Source organism: Monodon monoceros, unplaced genomic scaffold, assembly GCF_005190385.1.
Source record: "Monodon monoceros isolate NGI ecotype Baffin Bay Population unplaced genomic scaffold, NGI_Narwhal_1 Super_Scaffold_11, whole genome shotgun sequence".
NCBI classification, from domain to species: domain Eukaryota; kingdom Metazoa; phylum Chordata; class Mammalia; order Artiodactyla; family Monodontidae; genus Monodon; species Monodon monoceros.
Window position 1 is genome coordinate 139,932,784 of NW_021703767.1, and position 26,851 is coordinate 139,959,634.

At 46.5% G+C, this 26,851-nt stretch overlaps 1 protein-coding gene across 1 annotated transcript in view; it reads left to right on the plus strand.

Moving 5' to 3' along the window:
- Nucleotides 1-2,681: 2,681 nt before the first annotated feature.
- LOC114890378 (basic salivary proline-rich protein 2-like) overlaps nt 2,682-26,851 on the plus strand; it is a 101,407-nt gene continuing 77,237 nt past the window's right edge. Inside the window, exon 1 of the mRNA XM_029213753.1 lies at nt 2,682-2,847. Coding sequence (XP_029069586.1) covers nt 2,682-2,847 — 166 coding nt within the window. The remainder of the gene's footprint in view (nt 2,848-26,851) is intronic.

Here is a 26,851-nt window from a genome sequence, read left to right on the forward strand (position 1 = left end):
TTGAAACACCTTTGAAAATATACTTTCATTCATGCTTTGGGGAAGATGTTTAGGGACTGGCTGGGGAGAGACATACCTTTAAAAACACAACATTTTTTGAGATTTTAGTACAAGTTGAGTAGATGGTATGCTTCCTTATTGCAGAGCACAATGTAGAACAGGGCACTCAGTATGATTTATTTAAGACAATTCATGAATTGAGAGCAGGTGGGGTGGAGAGATGAGGGGCTGGGGTGCAGGGTCGGGGTCAGCTACCACACGTCACTGTCACCTGTGTGTTCCCTTCGACTGCAGGATAGCCCCTGACACACAGTAGGTGCTCAATTAATGTGTATCGAACAGAATTGCTTGTCCGATGGCTGAGTCCGTGAAGCAGACGTATAAAGAAATTGCCGCACTCTGAAGACTCCCTTTGGATTTTAGCCCAAACTCTATTTCAGCAAATACTATCAGGATTAGAGATACACTTACTCACAGGAAAAAATAAAATGGAAAGTCACTCTTTTCTTCTCCATCGTGGTAAAAAAAAAGGTCTTTTGAAATCCTCCTCTACCATGTCTTATCCATCAGTCTTACATTAACATGATAAGTTGCTGTGAAAATGCTTCCCTTAAACACATCAAATGGATTAATGCGGGCACTTTATCAGGTACCATTTCTGTTTCCATAAAACATCTTTAGACACATAAAAACTACTTCAATGAGAAGTTAGAAAATCCCTCTCTTCTGTCATCCAGTCGGCTCTGCGGAGAAAGCTCACATTTCTGGAGCCTCTGGCTTTGTTTCCTCCTGCGGGAGCTGTTGCTTTGTGAAGGGGCGGGCTCCTCCCTGGGAACCTACGAAGTGGCTTCAGCCCACACGGACCAGGTGGAGGACAGGAGAGAGGCAGCAAGGGAAGGCAGGAGCTGAGCCGGTTCACCTCATGGCAAAAGTGCTTGGAAAAACCTTCCTCGCTCTGACCTTGGGGTCAGTGGAGACATAGGGCAAAAGCTACCTTGGGGTCATCACACCCCAGAAAAGCAGGCCAAGCGCCCCCGTGCGAGCCATTATTTCCGGGGACACTCTCTCCCTCTGCGACCCATTCTCCTTCACTCTTAGCCTCTGAGGCACAAGGAATACACTAGGCGCGTGGCTCTCATTGTGTGGTCCGCGGGCAAGCAGCAGCATCTGGGAACAGGTTGGAAATGCCCGTCCTCCATCCTTGGGTCTAAGGCCAACGGACAAGTGACCTGCAGGCCCTTCAGAGGATCTGGACGCAAGTTCAAGCTTGAGAACCACTGCATCTGGCAAGCGCTGGGGAGGGAGCTTGCTCCTCCCTCCCTTCAGCTGGCAAGGATAACCCATCAGTTCTCCAGATTCCCTCCTCACGGCCCTCACCAGCTGAGGGCTAAGCTCGTGTGTTACAACTCCAAAGGGCTTGCAAGATAACAGAACAAAACCAGCATTTATAGAGTGCCTGCTGTGGACACTGTCACAAACCTGCCATGTGCCTTGTTTCTGTAATCTTCAAAGCAATCCTTTCGAGGTGAGCTTCCACCATTGTTATGGGCCCAACTGTGTGCCCCCAAATTCATATGTTGAAGCCGTCACACCCAGTACTTCAGAATGTGACTGTATTTGGAGATGGGCCTTTAAAGAGGTTAAAGGAGGCCTTTAGGGCAGGCCCTAATCCAATCTGATTGGTGTCCTTATTAGACAAGGAGATGAGGACATACAGAGACACCAGGGTGTATGTATGCACACAGAGTGGGGCCATGTGAGGGGAAGGCGGCCATCTGCACCCCAGGGAGAAGAGCTCCAGCAGAAACCAAACCCGCGATGCCCTGAGCTGGGACGTCCAGCCATAGACCGGTGAGAAATTAATTTCTGTTGTTTTAAGCTGCCCTGTCTGTGGTGTGTTGTTATGGCAGCCCTAGCAGACCAATACAATGGGCAGTAAAGTGTTTCTCTGAAGAACCCTGACTAACACAACCATTAAAAATATAAATCCAGGGCTTCCCTGGTGGCACAGTGGTTACGAATCCGCCTGCCAATGCAGGGAACATGGGTTCGAGCCCTGGTCCGGGAAGATCCCACATGCTGCAGAGCAACTAAGCCTGTGCGCCACAACTACTGAGCCTGTGCTCTAGAGCCCGCGAGCCACAACTACTGAGCCCACGAGCCACAACTACTGAAGCCCGCGCACCTAGAACCCATGCTCCGCAACAAGAGCAGCCACCTTAATAAGAGGCCTGTGCACCACAACGAAGAGTAGCCCCTGCTCGCCTCAACTAAAAAGCCCACACACAGCAACGAAGACCCAATGCAGCCAAAAATAAATAAATAATAAATAAATAAATAAATAAATAAATAAATATATATATATATAAATCCAGGGATTTCCCTGGTGGTCTAGTGGTTAGGATTTGGCGCTTTCACTGCAGAGACTCGGGTTCCATCCCTGGTCGGGGAACTGAGATCCTGCAAGCCAAGCAGCGTGGCTAAAATTTTAAAAAAAGTCCAGACCACAAAGACAGCTGTGCCCAACCCTGTTCCGGTGCTCTGCGTCGGGTACGTTGCAGGTGTGTCCCACTTAAATATTGTAAATACGCCGCCATGTAGGGCCCACCAAAAGCCTCATTTTACAGATGAGGCACTGAGTCTTGGAGCAAAGTGACTTGCCCAACTTGGTACAGCTGGTAATGGTCGAGGTGGGTTTTGAAACCAAGCAGGTAGACCCCAGAGTTGCCAAGTTCACCACCACTGTCAAGGCCTCCCTGCTGCAGGCCCTGAGCTTCAAGTTCATGATTTCACGTTCACAGCAATTCATGAGGCATCCGTGGCACTCTTCCTACCCCACCTTTTCAGGTGAGAAAGCGGAGGCTTAATGAAGATGAAAACAGTCGCTCGAGGACCCACAGCTAGCAGGACACTGAGCCCTGAATCGAGCCCAGGGCCCTTCCCTTTCCAACCAAGGAGCATTTCTTTTTCCGCAGGCTTGTTTGTGTCTTCATAGGAGATTCCGGAAAGCCTTCAGGATGCAAGAGAGCACATCTTTGCTGGAAGAATTTAACAAGAAGCAGGAGAATGTGAGCATCAGAAATAATGTAAGAACAATCCTTCCAGTGTATCTCGTGTTCTCTGTGTGCCCACCGCTGTGCAGGGGCCTGGATCCTCTTATGTGACGTTGCTTAGACACCAAACATCCTCTCCTGCAGGCTCTACAGCAGCAGAGAGGAGCAGTTAACAAAACTAGCCGGAAGACCTTGTACGAGTCTCGGAGCCTCTGTGGGCCTGTTTCCTCCTCTGTAAAATGGGCGGCTTGTCATGAAGAACAACTGAGTTAATACATGCAAAGTGCTCAGAGCTGTGTCTGATGTGTAGTAAAGGCTATTGTAAGTATTTCCTGCTGTTATTATAAGACGGGCCGAAAAGTGCCTCTGGTCCCTTGTCAGACGAGCTCTCAGGAGGCTTCATTCCAGCCTCGGGGTTGTCTAGGAGGGCCGTGGTTCGGGATGTGCTCCATGTGAGCCCGTGTTAGCTCATTTCCAACTGCAGCACAGAAGGGAGGTTGAGGGAAATTGACTCTACAGCCTGCATGATGTGTCCACGATGATCTCTTGCTAAACCCAGCCTTGACGATGAGTAAATAGTGTTCCATCGAAATTCAACCATAGATATCCCCGAAATTCTCCCTGACGCTTTCCTGCCATAAGGCCCCTGTCATAAAGCTGTCTCATTAATAATAGTAGTAACAGTAATTAATAATGCTAATGCATGAGTTACCCAGTATAGGTTAAAACCGTAAGCCAAAAAACCCCCCAGAGAACAATGTAGAGGTATGTTTTGCAAGCATCATGTACATGTTGGTTTGTTAGAGATGTCATTTTTGATAACTGAGGAGAGGGTCCATACTTCCAGGAAAGGGATTGGGACAGGGGGAAAAAAAACCCTCGGAGAAATGCTTAGACATAGGCCAAGACTAGGGTCGAGGATATTCACTGCCATTACGGCACAGGCAGCAACCTAGATGTCTAGCAGTCGAGAGCTGAGTAAACGAAATCATGGTACATACGTACAGTGGAATGAGATGCAGCCGTAGAAAAGAATAAGAGAGATGTAATCATGCTGATGTGGAACTATCTGAGATAAACGAGACATTAAAAAGCAAGCCGCACTTTAAACGGGTGAATTGTATAGGGTGTGAATTATATCTCAATAAAGCTGTTGTACCTTTTTTAAAAAGGTGTAGTAGTGTGTTGGGTGCTACCATTTGTCTTTTTAAAGTGCACATATACAGACACAAACGTGGGTCTCACTGAGCATTTGGACGGATGCCGAGAAACTGATGGCACCCTGGGTGCGGGGGGTGGGAGCTGGTTAGAAGTGGGATGGAGTCTTTTCACTGTAACCTGTGTGTTTCTTTTTTTTTTTTTTAATTGTGTGCCTGTATTTCCTACTCAGTCAATGAAGGTAGTCTTTTGCAAAGCAGAGGAAAGGGGAGAAAGGACTATTTCTTGAATGATGTCATGTGCCAGACACTGTTTTAAGTCATTCTGTCCTCATTACACACCCAAGGGAACGTATTCCTATGATTCCTATTTCACAGAGGGGTTAAGTAGCTCCCCCCAGGGTCTCACAGGTGGGAGGTTTGGCCAGAGAAACTTAATGAAATTCACCAGTACCCTCCCCCGGCTTCCTTGGATTTCTGAAATCTTAGAATGTGAGACTCCCCAATGGCGTCCGTCCTGCAGAAATTGTCTCAAGATAAAACAGGCTGAAGTATTTTAAAAGGTAAAAACATCTCAAGCAACCCTAAAACTCCTGGCTGAAAGGCAACCTGCTGCACCTCTGCTGTGTTTGCTCAGGAGACTGTGTTCCAGCCGGCCGGCAGGCTGTCGCAGCAGGGCAGGGACTTCCAACTCCGCAGGTAGCATCGCATACCCGGGGAACTAGGGTTGGGCGGCGCCTTGACAATCAGGGGAATCTTGCCAGGTCACAAAAGAAGTTAACTGGAAAACATACTGCCGCTCACCCGGCCTTCCCACGGGGCCATAAACGGGTGTTTAATTACAAAGCAGGTGGAAACACTTCAGATGAGGGGTCAGGCGTTCCATTGTGTGTTTAACTTCTCTGGGTAAGAACCACTAGATACTACTGCAGATGGTCCGCTCTCTGGGTAATTTACATCTCCTCGCTGGACTGAGTGGCCCCGCGCTGATGGAAAAGAAGGGAACATTTCTCTTGAGAAAGAGGAAATGCCGGGGGCCCAAGCTGGCAGGAATTCTGAGAAAGTCCAGTTTATCATTCTGAAGGAAAAACGTATTGGGCTGGAATTATGGAGTTTTAGCCTGATTGCTAGAATGGACATTCTAGAACTACTGTGTGTCCCATCATGTGACTGAATCCTCACCCCTGTAAGGAACTGTTGGGGAAATTGCTTCTCTGTTCAAATAGACAACCTGGGGGCTCACAGGTTGATTCGGGAAAGAGGGGGCACCTCCACCAGGGTTCCTGACTCATGAGCTATTGTTGTCACTGGAGTCCTGGCACCTTTAGAGGCGGAGGTTCCTCTGACCCCCAGGCTTCCTCTTGTTACTGGGTGGCACTGCAGAATGTTCCACAAGAGTGACTACAGTCATGGGATGACAAAAGGAAAATAAAGAGAAGAACACAAGCAGAGAAAATGTGGCTTAGAGGGTGCTATTTGCTGGAGCTCTTAAGTGACTTCCATCCATATGAGGCCCCAGAAAAAGATGATCCCCATTGTATTCCCTTCTGTTTCCTCTTGGGTCCCCATTTATTCATTCAGGTGAGTGTTCATTTATTCAACAAGTATTTAGTAAGCACCTATGACGTGGCAGGCTCTGAAAATACACCCTTGAACAAGTCGAAGTCCCTGCCCTCTTAGAACTTTCATTCTGGTGAGGAGACAGATAAACCAATGTATAAACACATATAATAATTTCTAATGGGAATAGGTTTATGCAGAAAATAACAGTGATACGGTGCAAAGGAATCCGTGTCAGGCTTTATTAGCCAGTCATTTAAAGCAGTTTCCTCCATCTGCAGGAACACGGATGGACCTAGAGATTGTCCTACTAAGTGAAGCAAGTCAGACAGAGAAAGACAAACACCATGTGATATCAATTATATGTAGAATCTAAAAATAAATGATACAAATGAACTTGTTTACAAAACAGAAACAGACTCACAGGCTTTGAAAACAAACTTATGGTTACCAAAGGGAAAAGGTAGGGGAGAGGGATAAATTAGCTGTTTGGGATTAACAAATACACACTGCTATATATAAAATAGATAATCAACAAGGACCTACTGTATAGCACAGGGAACTCTACTCAATATTCCGGAATGACTTATATGGGAAAAGAATCTGAAAAATAATAGATATATGTCTATGTATAACTGAATCACTTTGCGGTACACCTGAAACTAACACAACATTGTAAATCAACTATAATATAAAATAAAAATTTTTTTAAAAAGCAATGTCCCCACAAACGTATATAATTATACCCATTTTATGGATGAGGAAATCAAGGCGCAGGCAGGCTGACTTGGCCACAGGCACAGTGATAATGCTGGATTCATACTCAAGATTCTCTCTGGAGCCACAGTTTGTCTCACTGTATCCTGCTGTCCAGCCTGTCTTGTCAAGGGTGCCTTTGGATGCCTCTGGCTCCAGGAAACACACAGACTGGATTAGCCGTGGCAGCTGGTTTATCTCCTGTCTTAGTCCATTTAGTGCCTTCATCTATAAAAAAAGAAAATACTATAGACTGGTACTCACAAATATGCTACAGCATTCCGCCCCTGACCCTCATATTCATGTTCTATTTGCATGTGAAATACTTTCATTCCATCCCAATGGCTCCCAAAGTCTTAACTCTTTCCAGCAAAATCGCAAAAGTCAAAGTCCAAAGTCTCATCTAAATATCATCTAAATGAGATCCAGGTGAGCCCTAAGGTACAATTGATGCAGAGGCAAGTTCCTCCCCGGCTGTGAATCTGCGAAATCAAACAATGATGTGCTTTCAAAATTACAATCGTGGATCAGGCGTAGGGTGGACATTCCTACCAGGCTGGGGTTGGGCCCCCAAGGCTCGAGGTGGTCTTGCCCGCCCCCCTGGCTTGGCCTGAGGGCTCTTCCCTGGCTCTGGGCCTGGGCTCCCCTTGGAACCCCGGCGGAGGCGGGCAACCATAGATAGCCCCACGGCTCATGTGCTCTTCAGACAGCTCCGCAGACACTGCCAACTTTACCTGTTCCCTCTGGAGGGGAGGCCACCTCAGCCCGCACTGCCCAGGGGCTGCAGGCGCCCCCGCGAGGCAGCTGAGGCGCACGGCAGGTGTGGGCAGCAGAGTCTGGGTGGAAGGCAGCCCCGGCAGCGTGCGCAGAGGTCCTGCAGGTGCCAGACCCTCCTTGGAAAGGGCTCGGAGTTACTCTGTGTTACCCTTGGGGTCGTTCTTCCCCTGTGCTGCACACCAGCTCCCCGGCCTCTGGTGAGATGGCTGACCCACACTGACTTCTGTCTCAGACAATGGTTTACCTGAGTGTTCGCATCACAACATTACTGACAGGCTGAGAATTTTCCAAATCTTTAAGGTCTGCTTCCTTGTTGATTAATGTCTTTAAGTCATATCTTACTAGAAGCGGTAAGGAGAAATCAGGCCACTCCTTCAGCACTTTGCTTAGATAGAACTTCAGCTAAGCATCCAATTTTCTCGACCTCCCCCAAGACGCTAGGACAGGAAGGCAATTCAGCCGAACTCCTTGCCGCTTTATAATAAGCAGGGCCCTTCTCCGTTGTCAATAACACGTTCCTCGTTTCCATCCGAGATTTCATCAGAATGGCCTTTACCATCCCTATTTCTACCAACATTCTGCCCAGGATTACTTAGGTGTTCTCTAAGCAAAGGGGGGGCTGTCTCTACAGCTCCCCTCTTTTCTTCCTGGGTTCCCTCTTTCTTCCTTATTTGTTATGGGAGCACCCCACTTCTCCCTATCAACTTCTGTCTTAGTCTGTTCAGGCTGCTATAACAAAATACCATAGACTGGGAAGCTTATAAACAGCAGGTATTTATTTCTCACAGTTCTAGAGGCTGGAAAGTCCAAGGTCAAGGTGTTGGCAGATTCAGTGTCTGGTGAGAGCCTGCCTCCTTGTTCATAGATGGCTGTCTTTGCACTATCTCCTCACATGACAGAGGCAGTGAGGATACTCTCCGGGGCCTCTTTTATAAGGACACTAATCCCATTCACGGGTGCTCTGCCCTTCTGCCCTAATCACCTCCCAAACCCACCTCCTAATACCATCACACTGGGGATTGGATTCCAACATATGAATCTGGGGGGTGTGGAGAGAGATATTCAGTCTGTAACCCTAGGCACAGTGACATAAAGCTTCTTGATGATGGCAACACCTGCTGGAGACTTGTACCAACCAGAGACTAAAAAAGTCAGAGACCCACAGCCCTGGTAACATCACTCCATCCAGAGCCTTCTGCATAATCTATGTTCACCTCACATGCTAACTGTCCAGAACCATCCAACGTCAACCCCGCTTTCCTTCTGATAACAAACTAACAGACTGTGCTTTCTCGACCTCACACTGGGCCCATCATAGGAGCTCACAGTGAAGTCCAAGGGTGGAAACTCAACCCAACCTGATCTAACAGTTTCTCTCTCCCAGGAATTTGAAATGTGAGTGGAGACGCCCAGATTTCTAACGTGGCTGGAATTGTGAGAGAAGGGCTGAAAAGTCCTACAGTAGTCATCATTCTTGCCCTTGCTGGGACTTTGGCGTGCAGCATTTTCTTTGATTCTTACGAGCTACCCTTCTTTTGTAGTTTAAGCAAGCCAGAGGGGATTTCTTTTGCTTGCAAACAAAAGACTACTGAATAATATATAAAGCTCTACTCTTGTGGTCAAGCAAGCTGACACAGAAGTCGACATATAATTACAAAATGTGATAAAGTGCCATGACCAAAAAGAACAGAAACTTGGAGAGACTGACACGGGAGACCAATTGTAGATTGGGTGGTCAGGGAAAAGAGCCTTTGGGGAGATTATATTTAAGGTGAAACCTTAAAGATGGAGCCAACCATTTGAAGAGTGGAAGTGCAGGCAGAAGAAAAGTGTGTAGAAGAGCCCTAGAGCAGGGAGGTGAGCCCCCAGAAGGGGTGGGGTGAATGCAGAGAGATGAGGTTTATTCTCTGAGTTTGAGTCCAGAGCCGTTTTCTTCCTCTTGGTTAAAGCGGTGAATGCCTGTAGCTTTTCCCTCTTGAAAATGGGCATAATACATTTTAGCACTTAGCTGTACCATTGTGTGTGTGTGTGTGTGTGTGTGTGTGTGTGTGTACGTGTGTTGCACAATGATATGGACCCACTTGGGAACAGTCAAGTCTGTTCTCTATATCATATGATTTTAGCACCTGCCTGCAAAGAGCCTCTGCTGGACTGAGAGCTTGATTTCTTCAGGATTCACTTGGAGAGATCAGATCATAGAAAATGTGTCCTGGGTTTCGGCAGATCCTTTGCAACCCAGGCATATCGTGGGTGTGAGTGTGATGGGTGATGGGGGGAGGTGGGAATGAGTAGAGGTGTGATATGGGAGAGAACTCTGTCATACCTGCAACCTCTCTGCCCACTCCCCGTTAGTTCACTAACTGGAGATGTGTATCAGCTATCTACTGCTGCCTAACCATGCACCACAAACCTAGCAGCTTAAAACAATGCCCGCTCATTAGCTTACAGGTCTGTAGGCCAGAAGTGGGGCACCGTGTGGCTGGGTTTTGCTCAGGGTATCACGACGTCAAATCAAGGTACTGGCTGAGGCTGTGGTTCTCATCTGGACCCCGTGGTCCTCTTCTAAGCTCTCTAGTAGGTGGCAGAACCCATTCTCTTATGGCTGCAGGACTACGGTCCCCATTTCCCCCACCGCTCTCCATCAGCAGTTCACAGTATGGAGGTTTGCTTTCTTCCAAGCCAGCACGGTGCGTCTCAATGACATCCCCTTCTGCTACCCGTTGGAGAAGTCTCTCTGCATTTAAAGAAGCTGGTGTGATTAGGTTAGGGCCACAGGGATAACCTCTCTATCTTAAAATCAACTCATTAGTAATCTTAATTACATCTACAAAATCCCTGGACCATGTAAAGTGACATAAACCCGGGAGAGACACTGGAGGGTGGAGAGCATGGCCATATTAACGATGCTGCCTGACACGGGATGCTGTTGCTGTTTTTGCACAGTGACTTAATGGAAGCGTAACCAAAAGTGGGGTCCGGCCGCTCGCCGCTCAAAAGCCAATAAAGAGGCAATGTTGGTGGAAAGGAAAGTTTGCTTTATTTTGGAGGCCAGTAACCTGGGCGGGAGGGCAGACTCCTGTCCAAAGGCCAACTCCCCCCACTGACAATCAGGGAGCAAGAGCTTCTATAGATGGAGGCAGCGGGCTACATGCAGAAACAGCACAGGCAGCTCTGACAGTCAACTTGAAATTGGCCATGGGGTGGTCTGATCAGTGTCATCTTGATTGTTTTAGGTACAGTTAGTCTTTAGTTCCAGGGTCAGTTGGTTCCCATTTCCTTGAGGCCAGCTCTCGGAATCGTGGCAGCTTATGTCATGGCTACAGCCTGGTCATCATGTAGTTAACGTCTTCCACCTGGTGGAGGTTTTAGTATCTACAGGACAGCTCACCCGATAGGGCTCAGAACATTACCTATAGCCCTTGAGGAGGAACTAGAGGTCCTTAACTACGCTCAATCACGAAACTATTATTATTTAGTCTTGTTGGACTGTTTTCCTTTGTTTCTGCATTTGCTCACTTCTCTGGTTAAACATATTCTTTGGCTAAAGTTTTTCTACACGCAAAAGGCAGGCTGAGCACATGGGGAGGGGGAAGGACCATAGGGTCCTGCTCTGTTGGAAGGACCCAGCTTCCATGAATATACAGCTAAAAAATAATAATCTCCTCTCCTTCTTATCTCTCCCCATACTTAGTACCCATTGTATTAGTTTCCTGCAGCTGCTGTAAAAAGTGATCACAAACTTTGTGGTTTAAAACAACAGAAGTTTATTCTCTCACAGCTCTAGAGGCCAGACGTCTGAAATCAAGGTGTCAGCAGGGCTGCACCTCCTACAGAGGCTCTGTGGCGCAGGTGTTTCTCCACTTGTGCCTGCATCACTCCAATCTCTGCCTCTATCTTCATATCGCTTCATCTCTGTGTGGGTCTGGGTCAGAACTCCTTTGTTTTCCCCCCTCTGTTATAAAGACATATGATTTCATTTCGCACCCACCTGGATAATTCAGAGCAAGAGACTCAAGTTTCTTCACTTAATCACCTCTTTGGCCATATAGTCAGCCCTCCGTACCCGTGGGTTCTGCATCCGCGGGGAGATTCAGAACCCGAAGACATGGAGGACAGACTGTACTACGACATTTATATAAGGGACGTGAGCATCTGCGGATTTTGGTATCCACATTAGGGGCAGGGAGGATCCTGCAACCAGTGCCCCATAGATACCGAAGGACAACTATATAACGTAATATAAACTTTTTTGCCACATAAGGTAATATTTACAGGTTCTGGGGATTGGTATTTGGACATATCTTTGGGAGACCGTTTTTTAAATAAATTTATTAGTTTTGGCTGTGTTGGGTCTTCGTTGCTGCGCGCGGGCTTTCTCCAGTTACGGAGAGCGGGTGCTACTCTTCGTGTGGTGCGCAGGCTTCTCATTGTGGTGGCTTCTCTTGTTGCGGAGCACGGGCTCTAGGCGCGCGGGCTTCAGTAGTTGTGGCACACGGACTCTAGAACGCAGGCTCAGTAGTTGCGGCACTCGGGCTTAGTTGCTCCGCGGCATGTGGGATCTTCCCGGACCAGGGCTCAAACCCGTGTCCCTTGCACTGACAGGCAGATTCTTAACCACTGCGCCACCAGGGAAGTCCCGGGAGACTATTTTTCAATCAATCACACCCACTGCCCACATTCCTCATTCCCATGACCTGGGTACCAAGTATCCAGTTGTCAGATGGCAGGTATTTGTGACATTTTTACCGATTGCTCGCTCTGAGATACTGAAGGTGATTTCTTCTTGTCTTTTTTTTTTTTTTTTTTTTTCGGTACGCGGGCCTCTCACCGCTGTGGCCTCTCCCATAGCGGAGCACAGGCTCCGGATGCGCAGGCTCAGCGGCCATGGCTCACGGACCCAGCCGCTCCGCGGCATGTGGGATCTTCCCGGACCGGGGCACGAACCCGCGTCCCCCACATCAGCAGGCAGACCCCCCAACCACTGCGCCACCAGGGAAGCCCTCTTCTTGTCTTTGACATGAAAAAAATAAAACATTCGTTTAGTCTGTATTCATGCTCGAAACTGCCTGATCTTGTTGGCAAGTCCAAAGATACGTCACCTCAGGCTCCAAAACTCCCTCCCTCTGGAGGCTGCATGAACCTCCATCACATCCCTTGTGGACCAGATGTGAACCTGAGATCAGACATCTGCACGGACCATACAAGGTCTTCACCAGGATCCTACACACCACAGGGGGACTTGAGGGCTGGTCCCTTCTGCTTTTGAGGGTTCTTTTTGAAATGCAAAACCAGAGTTACCTACAGGTCTCTCCTACCTTTTTTTTTCCTTTTGATACTTTTCTGTGTCAACTGTCTACTATGGTTTAATATAAAAGCGATTTTTTAAGAATAAAGGAATCCCTAAAATTCAAATGATGCATACGGATTACTTTTCAACTCATTTTACAATACGTGATTTGTAAGTACTCTTAAGATGTGATGATTTCTCGTTAAAACTGGGATCTGATTATCCTTATCTACCACCTGGAAAGCGTCTGGCTGAAGCAGAACTGTAAGGATAATGAAAAAAATGAGTCCACATTGATGAATCATCATGTCCTACAAAAGCGACAAAGTCCCTTTCAAAGTGATCATTGCAGGGAATCCTGAAAAGGATGGGGCATTACATGAAATAAGGGCAGGGTGGTCTTAGAAAAAAACGTTCTCCATCAGTAGCACCTGCCTGTTAGTTTGCCTGACACGGTATCATTTTCAATGCATATTGCAATGCAATCATTCTAAACGCCTATTTATTTTTATTCAGACTTTCAAATATTGTTTGAGAAACATACCATACAAAAGGAGTGTCTGTAACGTGTATGTGCAGCTTAAGATTAATGAAATGAACATCAAGCATTGTTTTTTCAAAGCAGTCGGCTTAGAAAGGCTCAGTATCGCTGGGGTACGAAATACTTGACATTCTATCGTGGAAATGCCAACACACAAATTATCCTTGTTCGTGTTTTGTTGCTGTAGCTCTGTGTTTCCCCATATAATGCTGTGCAAACATTTTACCAGAAATGGTAGAGGAAAGAACACCCTATTGTTAACCACAGCTGATAAAGTAATTTTGTTGCCGGTATGACAGTCTCTGCACTTGGATGGCTATGTTGTTTTCTACATTCAAGGAGGGGCAAAAATAACACATTGAGGGGGGTTATAAAGAAGCAGGGTGGAAGTTAAAAAGGCGATACGCCATCATCTTTTCGCCTCCTTGGTTTCTTCATTTGAAACCCATTGTGAAAGTATTACAGAGGCGCAGCTCACAGACAATCTGTGACTTTTAACACAGCCGGGAGGCCCTGGGGTGCGACAGGTCTGGACTGGGCAGGTCACACAGGGAGGCCCCAGGGGGCGTTTGGTCCAAACGCCGGGTGGTAGTGGGGTGGGGGGCGGCCCCTTTAGCATCAGCCTGGGCTACGTCCTCACGCCTCCTGTACCTGGGTTTCTTCCTCCATCACGTGGGCAGGATAATGACACGAGCCTACCTTTGTTGTGAGGATAAAGTGAGTCAACACAAATAAAGCCCGTGAAGGCGGCCCCGGCCTCGGTACCTGCTGATTTGCCGGATTCGTGTTGTCGCAGAATCCCAGCTCCTTCCGTGCCTCCCTGATGCCACCTGCTTCCTCTCCATCCACTCCAGCCTCAAGCCTTTCTCTCCTGACTTCTGCCTTGCCGGCTGTGTCCTGGCTCCCTCGGCCTGCGACATTCCTCCCCGCCATGCCCAGCTGTCAACAGAAGCTTCCTCCTACCCTCCACTGGTAGCACATCACCCGCCTTATTCCTTGGCCTGTATCACTGTCTGAACTTACCATATTTATTTGTGTGCTTGAGGATGGCCTGTCCCCCACGTGGCGTGACCAACTGGTCCCCGTTTGCCCAGGATTTGCCCAGTTTTAGCTGCAGAGTCCCAGGTCCTGGGAAGCTCTGGGAGGGCAGGGACTCTGCTTCCCCACCTCTGTCTCCCGGGCCTAAACAGTGCCTGCAACACAGCAGCCCCTTGGTGAGTATTTGCAGAATAAGCCAGTGAATCACTAAGTGCCTGGGTGAGAACGAGGCCGGGCAGAGGCTTGATAAAGACAGGCCTGGAATCCTGCATCAGAACTGTATCAGTCCCCGAAGCTTGAACCCTAAGCCCACCACCGCCTGCTTCCTGGCATCCTCATCGATGGGAATGTTCCTGTCTCCATAGCCCCCGAGACGCCTCCGAGGCCGGCAGCAGTTCTGCATCCGAGATCAACACACACAAGTGTCTGGAGACCCCAGGCGATCAAGGCCAGGTGGAAGTTTTGGAAGCTGACACGGTATCACATGTCACTTCCTCATGGACCGAATGCCTGGAGCCAGCGTGTCAGAGTCAAACTTCACGAGTCGGGCTCTGAGCTCTCCCGCGGCCTGCAAGCTGTGACACAGAAAAACACAAAGAACAACCGTTGACCCTCGAAAAACGATTTGAACTGCGCAGGTCCACTGATGGGCGGGTTTTTTTCACTAAATACGGTCCGCGGTGGGGTCAATTCGCGGATACAGAACCGCGAATACCCGAATACCCCGGCCAACTGTAAAGTCATACGTGGAATTTCAACTGTGTGTGGGTCGGCGGCCCTAACCCCTGCATTGTTCAGGGGTCGGCTGTATTCTAAACAAGAGCAAAAGAAGTTGTCAGGAAGTGTTGTGAGGGGAAGAAAACAGAGGCTACCAGATATTTAGGAAGGAGTGGGGGGAATTTTGCAAAACTGTGTTTCTCTCTCTCTCTGTGATAAGGAAGCCCTAGCATTTGGCTTTCTGGTCAGGAGAAACATACACACAGAGATGCAAAGGAAGCCTGGAATTCAATCTATACCTAAGGAAACTACGCTAGGATGATCTGGTGAACACATTATCGGGCTAGAAGTGAATATCTCTCTGGGGGACTGTGAAATTTGTACTTCATTTTCTCCAGTTATCAAGCAGCAATGGTCATCTCTACCCTTACTTCCCCATGCAACGAAGATGTTACGTTATCGTGTGACGATCCGCCTGATCCTATGGGTTCAATGAAGTAAACAGCTCCCTCTCAGGGGATGTGTTAAGTGGGTCGGGTCATTCCAGTTGAGTGACTAAATCAATTTCAGTTGACAGGTTGGTTTCCTGCTGCTCCAAAAGTTTTTCCAACAGGGAGAATTTACTTTCTTTTTATCAACAGAGACAGCTGGAGCTCAGAGCTACTTGAGGTCTTCTAAAGAAACAGCCTAAAGAATCATGATGGCAACCTAACATTGGTACACATAAGAGTCATCCTTTAACCTATCAGGGTAAACTATTAATATTTTAGAATCTAGACTTTTAATACGAGGGGAAGGGGCGGGCGTTGGGCTGTGCACTGTGGGATAGAGACCCCACCAGCACCTGGGGTCCAGCTGGGGACACAAACCAATGAGGAAGTGCTTCTGAGGCTCTGATTCCTTGTCTCGTACTAAAACCTGACTTGTCACTCCTCTCCCTGCAAACCCCGTGCTTTAAGGTCACCTTCCCTCCTCACCTTTGCTTGTCTTGGTGCCTAGACTCTCCTGACCTTCCAGAAGCCATTACTGAAGCCCAGCTCAACGAGAACCCCCTCCAGGCTTTCCCTGCCAGGAAGCATCTCTCCACGTCCCCTCCCTCAGTGGCCACTGCTACCATGCAGGGTCTTTGGGTCTCCTCTCACATTATAGATCTCCTTTCCTTCTAAACAGCAAACTTCCTGGAGCTCGACCTTGTGCATTTTAGTTGTTGGATTGCCTGGAGCCTAGTACAGTGTGCCGAGCGTATGGTAATTATTCACTAAGTTGAATCCAAGTGGGAGAGCAGCTGTGAAATCTACAAGCCACATGGAAGCAGGAGCGTGAGTCTGGAGGACGCAGGACCCTGGTGCAGACGGTGATCAGGGCAGGTTTCAGAGGTTAGGTCAGCCCTGGTCCTCAGATGAGCGGGCACTTGTTCATATCGGATCTGTTCCGCCCTGATCACCACGTGACGGACATTGTCTGCGTGATGTCATTCATCTGGAGATGCAGAATCTTTACTGGCCAGTGTTCCCTTCACAGGGATCCATCTTTGCTCCCCGAGGCCAGGCATAGGTGACCTTGGTGTCTGAGTCCTGCGGGGTACTCAGAAGCAGGGTCTGGGCCAGTTCCGTCCCAATGTCAGGAGAAAAGGGTGCCAGGAATGAAGGTCAACAGAGCACCCTAGGGATGTGTTTGATCATGAGAAACCACATGGAGGAAAAGCCTCCCATCTCCATGGAAAAACTGACAGCTTTTCCAGCCAGCTGTGTGAGTGGAGGAGAGATGGGGAAATTTGTAATAATTTGCAGGTTTGCCCAGAGGATGGAGTTGTGTCATTTTTCCTGCAACAATCTGTGCTGCTGGCTGACAGCATGGAATTTCTTCCTGGACTGAGTTGGCGATTATTCACAGACTGTGCAAAACTGAAAACAGTGGCTTGTCCAAATCTGCTAAAGTGGAGGATGGATGGAGTTCCCCAGCCGCTGCTGCTCTGCCCTGTGACCACTGCAGGGGTCCCTTTCTTCTCTCTGATTCACCTGGCCCCCTGGCTTCACTGGCCACTTGCTGGCTGGCCTGACCTCTTGACAAACAGTCCTTAGGCAATTCCTTCCTGGGCCTGGGCTGCAGCCTTCTCTCCTACACCCACAGTGCCTCTCCTTGCAGGGACCTCGGAGACAGATGGTGCAGTAATCCGGGAAGCATTTCCCAGGTCCAGCAAAAGGGATGCAGGTTTCTGATTGCTGGGAGGGATGCTCTCTGTGTTACCAACAGGCTCTGAAACAAGGGAAGCCAGGGCCTCCCTCCCCGTGCACTCCCAATTGCAGAGTGGTTGAATAATCAAGCTGAAAGAGACTCCCCCCAACTACTAGCAAGCTGCCCTTTCTTAACATTTCAGACACCTTTTTCTCTGACTCAGTCCCTCCAGGTAAGGCTAACCTCAGAGGCTTAGTACCTGCCCTATGAATATTCTTATTGCCTGATGGAGGGGCCAGGAGTTGACTTCTGGTGTCCGTCTCTCTTAATCTTTAACTCAGGCCCACTTTTACACACAGGTGCATTCTGTGTAGTGTGACTCTTGCAAATCCGCCCGAATAGGGTTGCCAGATAAAATACACGAGGCCCAGTTAAATGTGTCATTCAAATGAACATCGAATAATTTTTTGTATAAGTCTTTCCCAAATATTGCCTGGGACATACCTATAGTAAAAATGACTTGATGTTTATCTGAAATTTAAAAGGATCTGGGTCCTGTGCTTTTCTTTGCTACCTCTGGCTACCCTAGCCAGGCCGTCCCTGACCCTCTCCGTGACTCCTAATTATCAGGCATCTGTTATGTATCTCAGCAGCAGGCGTCTCTAAGGCCTGGTAGATCAGTTAGCTGATGCCACCGAAATGCTGCTCAGCCAATGACCTCAGAATTCAGTGGCTTAAAATAGTAATTCTTTCTTCTTGTGGATTTGTGGGTCAGCAGGAGTCGGCCGATCTAGGCTGGCTCGGCTGGGGCATCTCTGCTCCAGATCTTTCGTCCTCTTCTTGAGACCTGTGAGTCCAGGTAGGTCCTCGTCAGTGACAGCACAGGAGCCAAAGAGCAAAGGCAAATGCACAAGAATTTCAAGCCTTGGGTCGCATCACACAAGCTAACGTTCCGTTCCCTCAGCCAGCAGGTCACATGGCCAAACACGCTCTCAGGATGTGGAAATGTCAATGGCGTGGATCCGGGGAAGGGGGAAGAGGTGCCCAAACACTCTCCCCTATGAGAAGAGGCACAGTGAACAGCCAGGCAAGCCTAGGCTCTGAACCCACTTTGTCACTGTGCAGCCGTGAGACCTTGGAAAAGTCTCTCTGAACCACTGGTTACTTACCCCTGAAGTAGGGCTTTGGCAAAGGTTTAGAGTGACTTGACTAAGTGACCACTAAAGGGTCACCGTATCATTATGGTCAAGAGCAGGAGTAATATAAGTACCACGTGCTAACCGATCGCACCACTAGCCATTAAAATAGAATGAAATAATGCCATTTGCAGCAACATGGATGGACATGGAGATTATCCTACTGAGTGAACTAAACCAGACAAAGACAAATATCATAGGATATCACTTATATATGGTATACAAAAAAAAGATACAAAACAGAAACAGACTCACAGTCTTAGAAAACAAACTTATGTTTACCGAAAGGGAAAGGTTGGGGGGAGGGATAGATTGGGAGCTTGGGATTAACATATACACAATAGAAACACATATATATTTATTTCTATATAAATTAGATAATCAACAAGGACCTACTGTACAGCACAGGGAACTCTGCTCAATATTCTGTAATAAGCTAAATGGGGAAAGAATTTGAAAAAGAGTGGATATATGTGTATGTATAACTGATTCACTTTGCTGTACAGCAGAAATGAACACAGCATTGTTAATCAACTCTACTCCAATATAAAATAAAAATCAAAAGAAAAACAAAACAGGGGTCATTGGGGGAGGCCATGGGGTAGCCATGACTGCCAGTGTCCACCTCTGACCCCTAAACTTCTGATCCTGCCTCAGAGTTTCCATGAAGGCTATGGCCAACAGGCTACACGGAGGACTGTGGGGTGTGGGTGCAGCAGTGTGCTGGGCCCTGTTCTGTGCCCGTGTCTCTGCCCCTCGGCCCTGCAGCCTCCCCGCAACAGACTCACCCCTACTGTGAGCCTTACCCTCCCTGCTGCAAAGGCAAGGCTGAGCTGCTGTCGGCTTGATCTGCTTCTGAAATCAGAGCTCCTTCCTTCTCTAGAAAGGGGTCTGCTTACAAGGGCTGAAGCCCTTCTTAGAGCTCCAGCTTTGGGCTCAGCTCTACTTCTGGATGGTGGGTTTGAGGATTAAATGACCTAATACAGATACAGTCCGATTAAGAGAAGGCCTGGGGGGCTTCCCTGGTGGCGTAGTGCTTGAGAATCTGCCTGCCAATGCAGGGGACATGGGTTCGGGTCCTGGTCTGGGAAGATTCCACATGCCGCAGAGCAAATAGGCCCGTGAGCCACAACTACTGAGCCTGCGCGTCTGGAGCCTGTGCTCCGCAACAAGAGAGGCCACGATAGTGAGAGGCCCGCGCACCGCGATGCAGAGTGGCCCCCACTTGCCACAACTAGAAAAAAACCCTCACACAGAAACGAAGACCCAGCACAGCCAAAAATAAAAAAATAAATAAATATTTTAAAAAAAGAAGGCCTGGGGCTTCCCTGGGGGCACAGTGGTTAAGAATCCACCTGCCAAGGCAGGGGACACGGGTTCGAGCCCTGGTCCTGGAAGATCCCACATGCCGTGGAGCAACTAAGCCCGTGCACCACAACTACTGAAGCCTGTGCTCTAGAGCCCGCGAGCCACAACTACTGAGCCCACGTGCCACAACTACTGAGGCCCGCACACCACAACTACTGAGCTTGTGCTCTAGAGGTCGCGAACCACAACTACTGAGCCCACGAGCCACAACTACTGAAGCCTGTGCACCTAGAGCCCGTGCTCCGCAACAAGAGGAGCCACCACAATGAGAAGCCTGCACACCACTACAAAGAGTAGCCCCTGCTCACCACAACTAGAGAAAGCCCGCACGCAGAAATGAAGACCCAACACAGCAAAAAATAAATAAATAAAATAAATAAGTGTATTTAAAAAATAAAGGAAGGCCTGTTACAGTGTATGGACTACATGACTGTTGGGGGAGACAGTTGTGTGGTATTTGTTGTGATTTTCATCATTATTATTATTACATTCTGGTCTTGTTTCGTGGTTGTGATAGCTTCTACCTCTGAAGGTTTAGTTCCTTTTTTTTTCTTTTTTTAAAGTTTCATTCTGCTTCCTGCATATTTTGTTTTCTCTGAATTCCTTTGTTTCTCTTTGTTTGGTCTCTTATTTATTTATTTTTTTCTCGAATGTCTGGTGGTCTTTGTCTCTGTTTTCACATTGAAGAGAGACAGGAAGGAGGTGAGGGGGGCTTAGAAGCCAGCCTTCAAAATGGTACCCACTGATTCGCACCCCCTGCTATCTGCACCTCCTATGTAGGTGGCGCCTATAGTGACTCAAGCAGCCTGGGTCACCAACATGATATTGCAGAAATGATGGCGTGTGACTTCCATCCAGGGCTAGATCATAAGAGACATTGCGGCTTCCAGCTTGCTGTCTGGTACCACTTGCTCTGGGTGAAGCCGGCCACCATGCTGTGAGGAAACTCATGGGGCCCTGTGGGCAAGTCTGTGTGGTGAGGAACCAAGGGCTCTGGCCAACAAACACCAAAGTGCCAGGGAAGGAAGGGATCACCATCTTGGAGGTGGTGACTCCTGCTCCAGCCAGCGTCCTGACCTCGTGAGAAACCTTCAGCCAGAACACACAGCTAAGCCATTCCAGAATCCCTGGCCTACAGGAACTGTGAGGTAATGAATGTTTATTTTTGTTTTAGGCCACTACATCGCCTGGTAATTTATTATGCAGCAATAGATTACTAATACAGGAAGGGTAGCTGGCTGACTAATACAGGGAGGGTAGTTGGCTGACTGGTTAGAGAGAGGAATCTGGGTATCTAACTAGTCATCAATTAAACTTTCAATCAACCCTGGGTGTAGCTCCACCCTACACCCCAGTGTTTAGAGGTACTTGGTCCTCCAAATCCTGAGGCTTTCTAGAGTTCTACCAAGCAAATATGCCCCTACTTTGTAAAAAGTAGGTTTCAGTTTCCCTGTTCTGTGAAGTCAGTTATCATTTTTCCATCTGCTTTCACTTTTCCAAAATTTTATTGCCATGGCTCGTCTGCTGCCAACTCCCCTCTTGATCTCTTTGGCCTTGTGGGTTGTATCATTGTTTTTAATATACTGTCGTTTAGTAGGGTGTGGGAGAGGGCAGAGTTCATGTGTGTGTTCAATCTGCCACATTTGGTCAAAGTCGGAGGTGATCCTTCAGCATTTGGAAAACCTCCCTGGCTTCTGGGGAGCACAGCTACAGCCACTCCATTTTTAGGAGGTTGCTTGTGTGAGAACACAGAGCTGAGAAGTGTTTGAAAGACCCAGCAGACCCCTTGGTGCTGCAGTACGGGTGTGGCTTAGGGAAGGGAGAGGAAGTGAAGGAGGAGGTCTACCCCAGCCCTTTGAGGAGGAGTCGTGTAAGATGATAAAAGGAAAGGCCTCTAAAATGCTAAGAACAAAGACATGTAATCAGAAATGGGCATGTAGAATGAGGGTGTGCATGTGATAAAACTCATCAATTCCATCCTCGGGATACCTGATGTTATAGACAGACCCATGGCTTCAGACAGCGTCATCCTCTACTCTACAGAAGATGAGGAAGAAAAATCAACTATATATAATACTTTTCAGTATTGTTTTAAGGAATACAGTACTGAAAAGGAGTGATGAGAGCAAGTATCCTCACCTTTTTCTTGATGTTAGCAGGAAAACTTATAGTTTCTCACCATCAAGTGTGCTGTAGGGTTTTTTGTTCATATTCTTTATCAAGTTGAGGACGTTCCCCCCTCTGTTCCTAGTTTATTGAGAGTTTTATCATGAATGAGTGTTGAATTTTGTCAAATGTTTTTTCTGTATCTATTGATAATATCATGTGGTTTTTCTTCTTTAGCCTATTGATGTGATGGATACATTGATTTTCTATTATTGAACCAGCTTTGCACACCTGGGGTAAATTCCACTTGGTCATGGTGTGTAATTCTTTCTCTACATTGTTGGATGTGCTTCACTAATGTCTTGCTGAGGATTTTTACATCTATGTTCATAAGAGATATTGGTCTGTAGTCTTCTTTTCTTGTAATGTCTTTGTCTGTTTTTAGTATTATGGTAATACTGGCCACCTAGAATGAATTAGAAAGTGTTACCTCTACTTTAATCTTCTGGAAGAAATTGTAGAGAATTGGTATAATTTCTCTTCCTTACGTGTTCGGTGGAAATCATCAGAGAACCCAACTGAACCTGATGTTTTCTGTTTCGGAAGCAAACAGAATTGTTGATTCAACTTCTTTAATAGATTTAGGCCTATTGAGGTTGTCTATTTCTTCTTGTGTGAGTTTTGGCAAGTCGCGTCTTTTAAGGAACTGATCCATTTCCTCTAAGTCATCTAATTTGCGGGCATAAAGTTGTTCATACTATTCTTTGATTATCTTTTTAATGTCCATGAGATCTGTACTGATGTCCCCTCTCTCATTTCTGATATTAGTAACTTTTGTCCTCTCTCTTTCTTTCTTAGTTAGCCTGACTAGAAGCTTATTGATTTCTTTGATCTTTTCAAAGAACTAGCTTTTGGCTTCATTGATTTTTCTCTGTTGATTTCCTATTTTTAATTTAATTGATTTCTGCTCTAATTTTCATTATTTCTTTTCCTCTGCTTACTTTGGATTTAATTTGCTTTTCTTTTTCTAGTTTTCTAAGGTGGAAGCTTAGATAATTGATTTTAAATCTTTCTTCTTTTCTAATATATGCATTCAGTGCTATATAAATTTCCTTCAAAGCATTGCTTTGGCTGGATTTCACAAAATTTGATGTCGTATTTTCATTTTCATTTAGTTAAAAATATTTTTAAATTTCTCTTGAGATTTCTTCTTTGCCCTATGTGTTATTTAGAAGTATATCATTTAATCTCCAAGTATTTGGGGATTTTCCAGCTATCTTTCTGTTCTTGATCTCTAGTTTAATTCCATTGTGATCTGAGAGCAGACATTGTATGACTTCCATTCTTTTAAATTTGTCAAGGTGTGTTTTTATTCCAAAATGTGGTCCATACTGGTGTATGTTCCATGTGAGCTTTAGAAAAAATGTGTATCCTGCTGCTGTTGGATGAAGTAGTCTATAGATGTCAATATATCCAGTTAATTGACGGTGCTGTTGAGTTCAGACGTTTTAATTTTTACAAGGAGAATGTATTCATGCCTTGCATGTATTATTCCTGTAACTTGTCAATGCAATCAAACAAAAACAATGAATGAAGTTTTTAAAAAGCAATAATGAGCCAGGGCAGAAGGCATTTCTGGGGAACAACCTTGTAATCATTGCCACTCACTCAGCCAACCTTGCCAATCCAGGTGAGGATATGGCAGCCATGGCGATCCAAGACCTTGGACCCACTGCACTGACCACAGTCAGTGGAGGGGAAGTGCCAAGGGATGGGCTTTGGCTTGAAAGAGGATGGTGTGTCTATGAACTGCTCCCAAATGCAAGCAGAAACTGCTGGTGATAGATGACTGAAGTCCAGCCAAGCCTGTTCAACCATGATTATAATAACAGGCATGACGTCTACGTTCATGCTCTAGGCTTGTTTATTGGATTAAGCAATCGAAGGCGTACATCATGTTTGCCCTGTCTTTTTTTGCTTTGTTTTGTTTTTATGAACTCACCCTTTTGAACTTTTTTTTTATTTATTTATTTTTGGCTGCGTCGGCTCTTTGTTGCGGTGCCCTGGCTTCTCTCTAGTTGTGGTGCGTGGGCTCAGTAGTTGCGGACGTGCGGGTTTAATTGCCCCACAGCATGAGACATCTTAGTTCCATGACCAGGGATTGAACCTGCGCCCCCTGCATTGGAAGGTGGATTCATAATCACTGGACCACCAGGGAGGTCCCATTGCCCTGTGTTTTTGGCTGGACGCTAAGCATGCCAGCTCACAGAACCGAAGGTACCTACCTGAGAAAAGGAAGACAGCACAGACGAAATTACATCTCCAGCCTTCTCTTAGGCAACTGTCATTGAACGTGTAACGCCTCTTTGCAGTATTTAACTTGTTACTGCTCCTCCTTTCCTAATGGACGTGAGCTATAAGAAATCTCAAGTTCAACAAGAAACCATATCCACCAAAAACTGTCCAGTAAATGAATATGGAGCGTTGAATGTAAATAACCTAATGTTGCTGCAAGAGGTTCTACCGAGCGTTGCATCCAAGTTCTCCCCTCTGGGACTTCCCTGGTGGCGCAGGGGTTAAGAATCCGCCTGCCAATGCAGGGGACATGGGTTTGATCCCTGGACATGGGTTTGAGCCCGTGCTCTAGAGGTTGTGCTCCACAACAAGAGAAGCCACCTCAATGAGAAACCCATGCACTGCAATGAAGAGTAGCCCCCCGCTCGCCGCAACTAGAGAAAGCCCGCGCACATCAACAAAGACCCAAGGCAGCCAAAATAAATAAATAAAAGTAAATAAAATTTGTTAAAAGTTATCTCCTCCATCCCTTTCTTATCTGTCTCCTCTGTCCCTTTCTTTATGTAACTCTCATCCTTCAAATGGGAGGAGTGCACTTAAAAAGAAGGGCTCCGTGATCTATTAAATTAGAGAGTCAGGTGCTGGGCAAGTCAGTGGTACCATTTTCCAATTGTCGACTTGTTCATCTGATTTATCAAAATTAGTTTCCAGATACCAACCACAGAGAAACTTGATTTTTATCAATATAGCAAGTGTGAGAGGTTAACTTAAAACAAACAACTGGTGCAGAGGGCGAGGGTGTGGGCATACATGTTTGCATACATATCTAAAGAATTGTGATAGGGCTTCCCTGGTGGCACAGTGGTTGAGAGTCCGCCTGCCGATGCAGGGGACGTGGGTTCGTGCCCCGGTCCGGGAAGATCCCACATGTCGCGGAACGGCTGGGCCCGTGAGCCATGGCCGCTGAGCCTGCGCGTCCGGAGCCTGTGCTCCGCAACGGGAGAGGTCAAACAGTGAGAGGCCCGCGTACTGCAAAAAAGAAAAAAGAAAGAATTGTGATAAAATTTCCATGATCATACTCAGAGGTGGCAAGAAGTACAGTGAATTAGACAGGATTCCTTGATCATTAATTTCTTAAGTTAGAATCATCTAGAATACTCTAAACCCTTTTTACCTCAACATGAGACTGACTTTGTGAGAGAAAGGGTAGGTGAATGCTGCATGTGTGTGTATGTGACTGTTTGGAAGATATGTTAGTTTACTATAGAGCCAATGATGTCATGGGTAAGGACAAAGCTATCAAAAAATTCAATTTACCTGCTTGTTTGTAATAAACTCATTGTTCATGGGGAATGAAAACGTTTCATAAATCAGCCTGTGTGTTGTATACAAATTACAGTATTTGGAGGAATAATGACTTTTGTTACAGTTTTATGACACTTCTCAGTGAATAAATTTCTCTAATCACTTCTAAATCAAATAACTTTCAACTTCTGTATTCAAAAGCAATTTCCTTACTAATTCTGCCAACCATTCCATTGTTTTAAGAGAAGAGCTCAAACTTATATGTAATTATGCTACAGGAGACCACCATTCTTAGAAATGTTTGATATGAGGTGTAGTTTTTTGTGTTAGAGAATATAATTTTCCTTTGAAAATGCTTTCCAAAGACTAGAGAAAATTAATGTGCACAATGGCTCCCTCCAATAAGTCATTAATTTATAGCCTTTCTAAACATATATTTGCCTCGATCTTAAACGTAACTAGTTGGGGGGTGAGGAGAGATAAATTAGGAGTTGGGGATTAACAGATACACACTATTATATATAAAATAGATAAGCAACAAGGACCTACTGTATAGCACAGGGAGCTCTACTCAATATTTTGTAATAACTTATAAGGGAAAAGAACCTAAAAATATATATATATATATAATATATATATATGAACCACTTTGCTGTACACCTGAAGCTAACACAACATTGTAAATTAACTATGCTTCAATAAAAAAATTAAAAATAAAAAAATCAAGTCAGCTGAAAAACAAAGAAACATAACTAGTTAACTTTTATTTCTCCTCTTATTACTGTGGCCAAGTGCTTCCATGGAGCTGTTGAAAATCAGAGGATGCACTTCATACATTCCTTAGAGTCCCTACATGTATCTAGCTCTATACAGAGAAGTTACAAAATTCCAAATTTTACTTCCAGTGGTGCCATAATACTTCTTTGGGGCGAAGCATTGCTTTTCCTGATGTCCTCTTACAAGTGCAAATATGCCTGAGAACTACCCTCAATGAATTCCAGGACGCAGGGCGGACAGGCCAAGGCTGCTCCGTGGATGGCTGTCAGTGAAAGAAGGAGCAAAGGGAACCCTTGTCTTATGGGTCACCGAGGATTAGATTTCGCTGCATGAAACACAAGTATAAAAACTAAGAATGGCTTAAACATGCTAGAAGCCTATTTCTTCCTTCCATAAAGGAAGTCCAGAGGCAAGCATCCAAGGATGGTGGGATCTAGACTCCACCTATGTTTCTGGGGCTCCATCCTAGCGCCTGGCTTCCCTCCTGAAGGTTTCCTCAGGGTCCAAGACAGGCTGCCAGGCTGCCAGATCTGCAAGCCAGGAGAAGAGAAGTAAATGCAAAAAGAGGCTCCACCCTGCTGAGTCAGCTCCCTTTAGCCGGCCTTCCGGGAAGTCCCCCAGAATTCATCACCCTGGCCAGAAGAAACTCACACGGACACCACAAGCAACAAAGGAGGCAGGGAAATCAGTCTTTTACTCTGGGTCATTATGTGCCCAGTTAAAAATAGGGACAAATAAAGAGG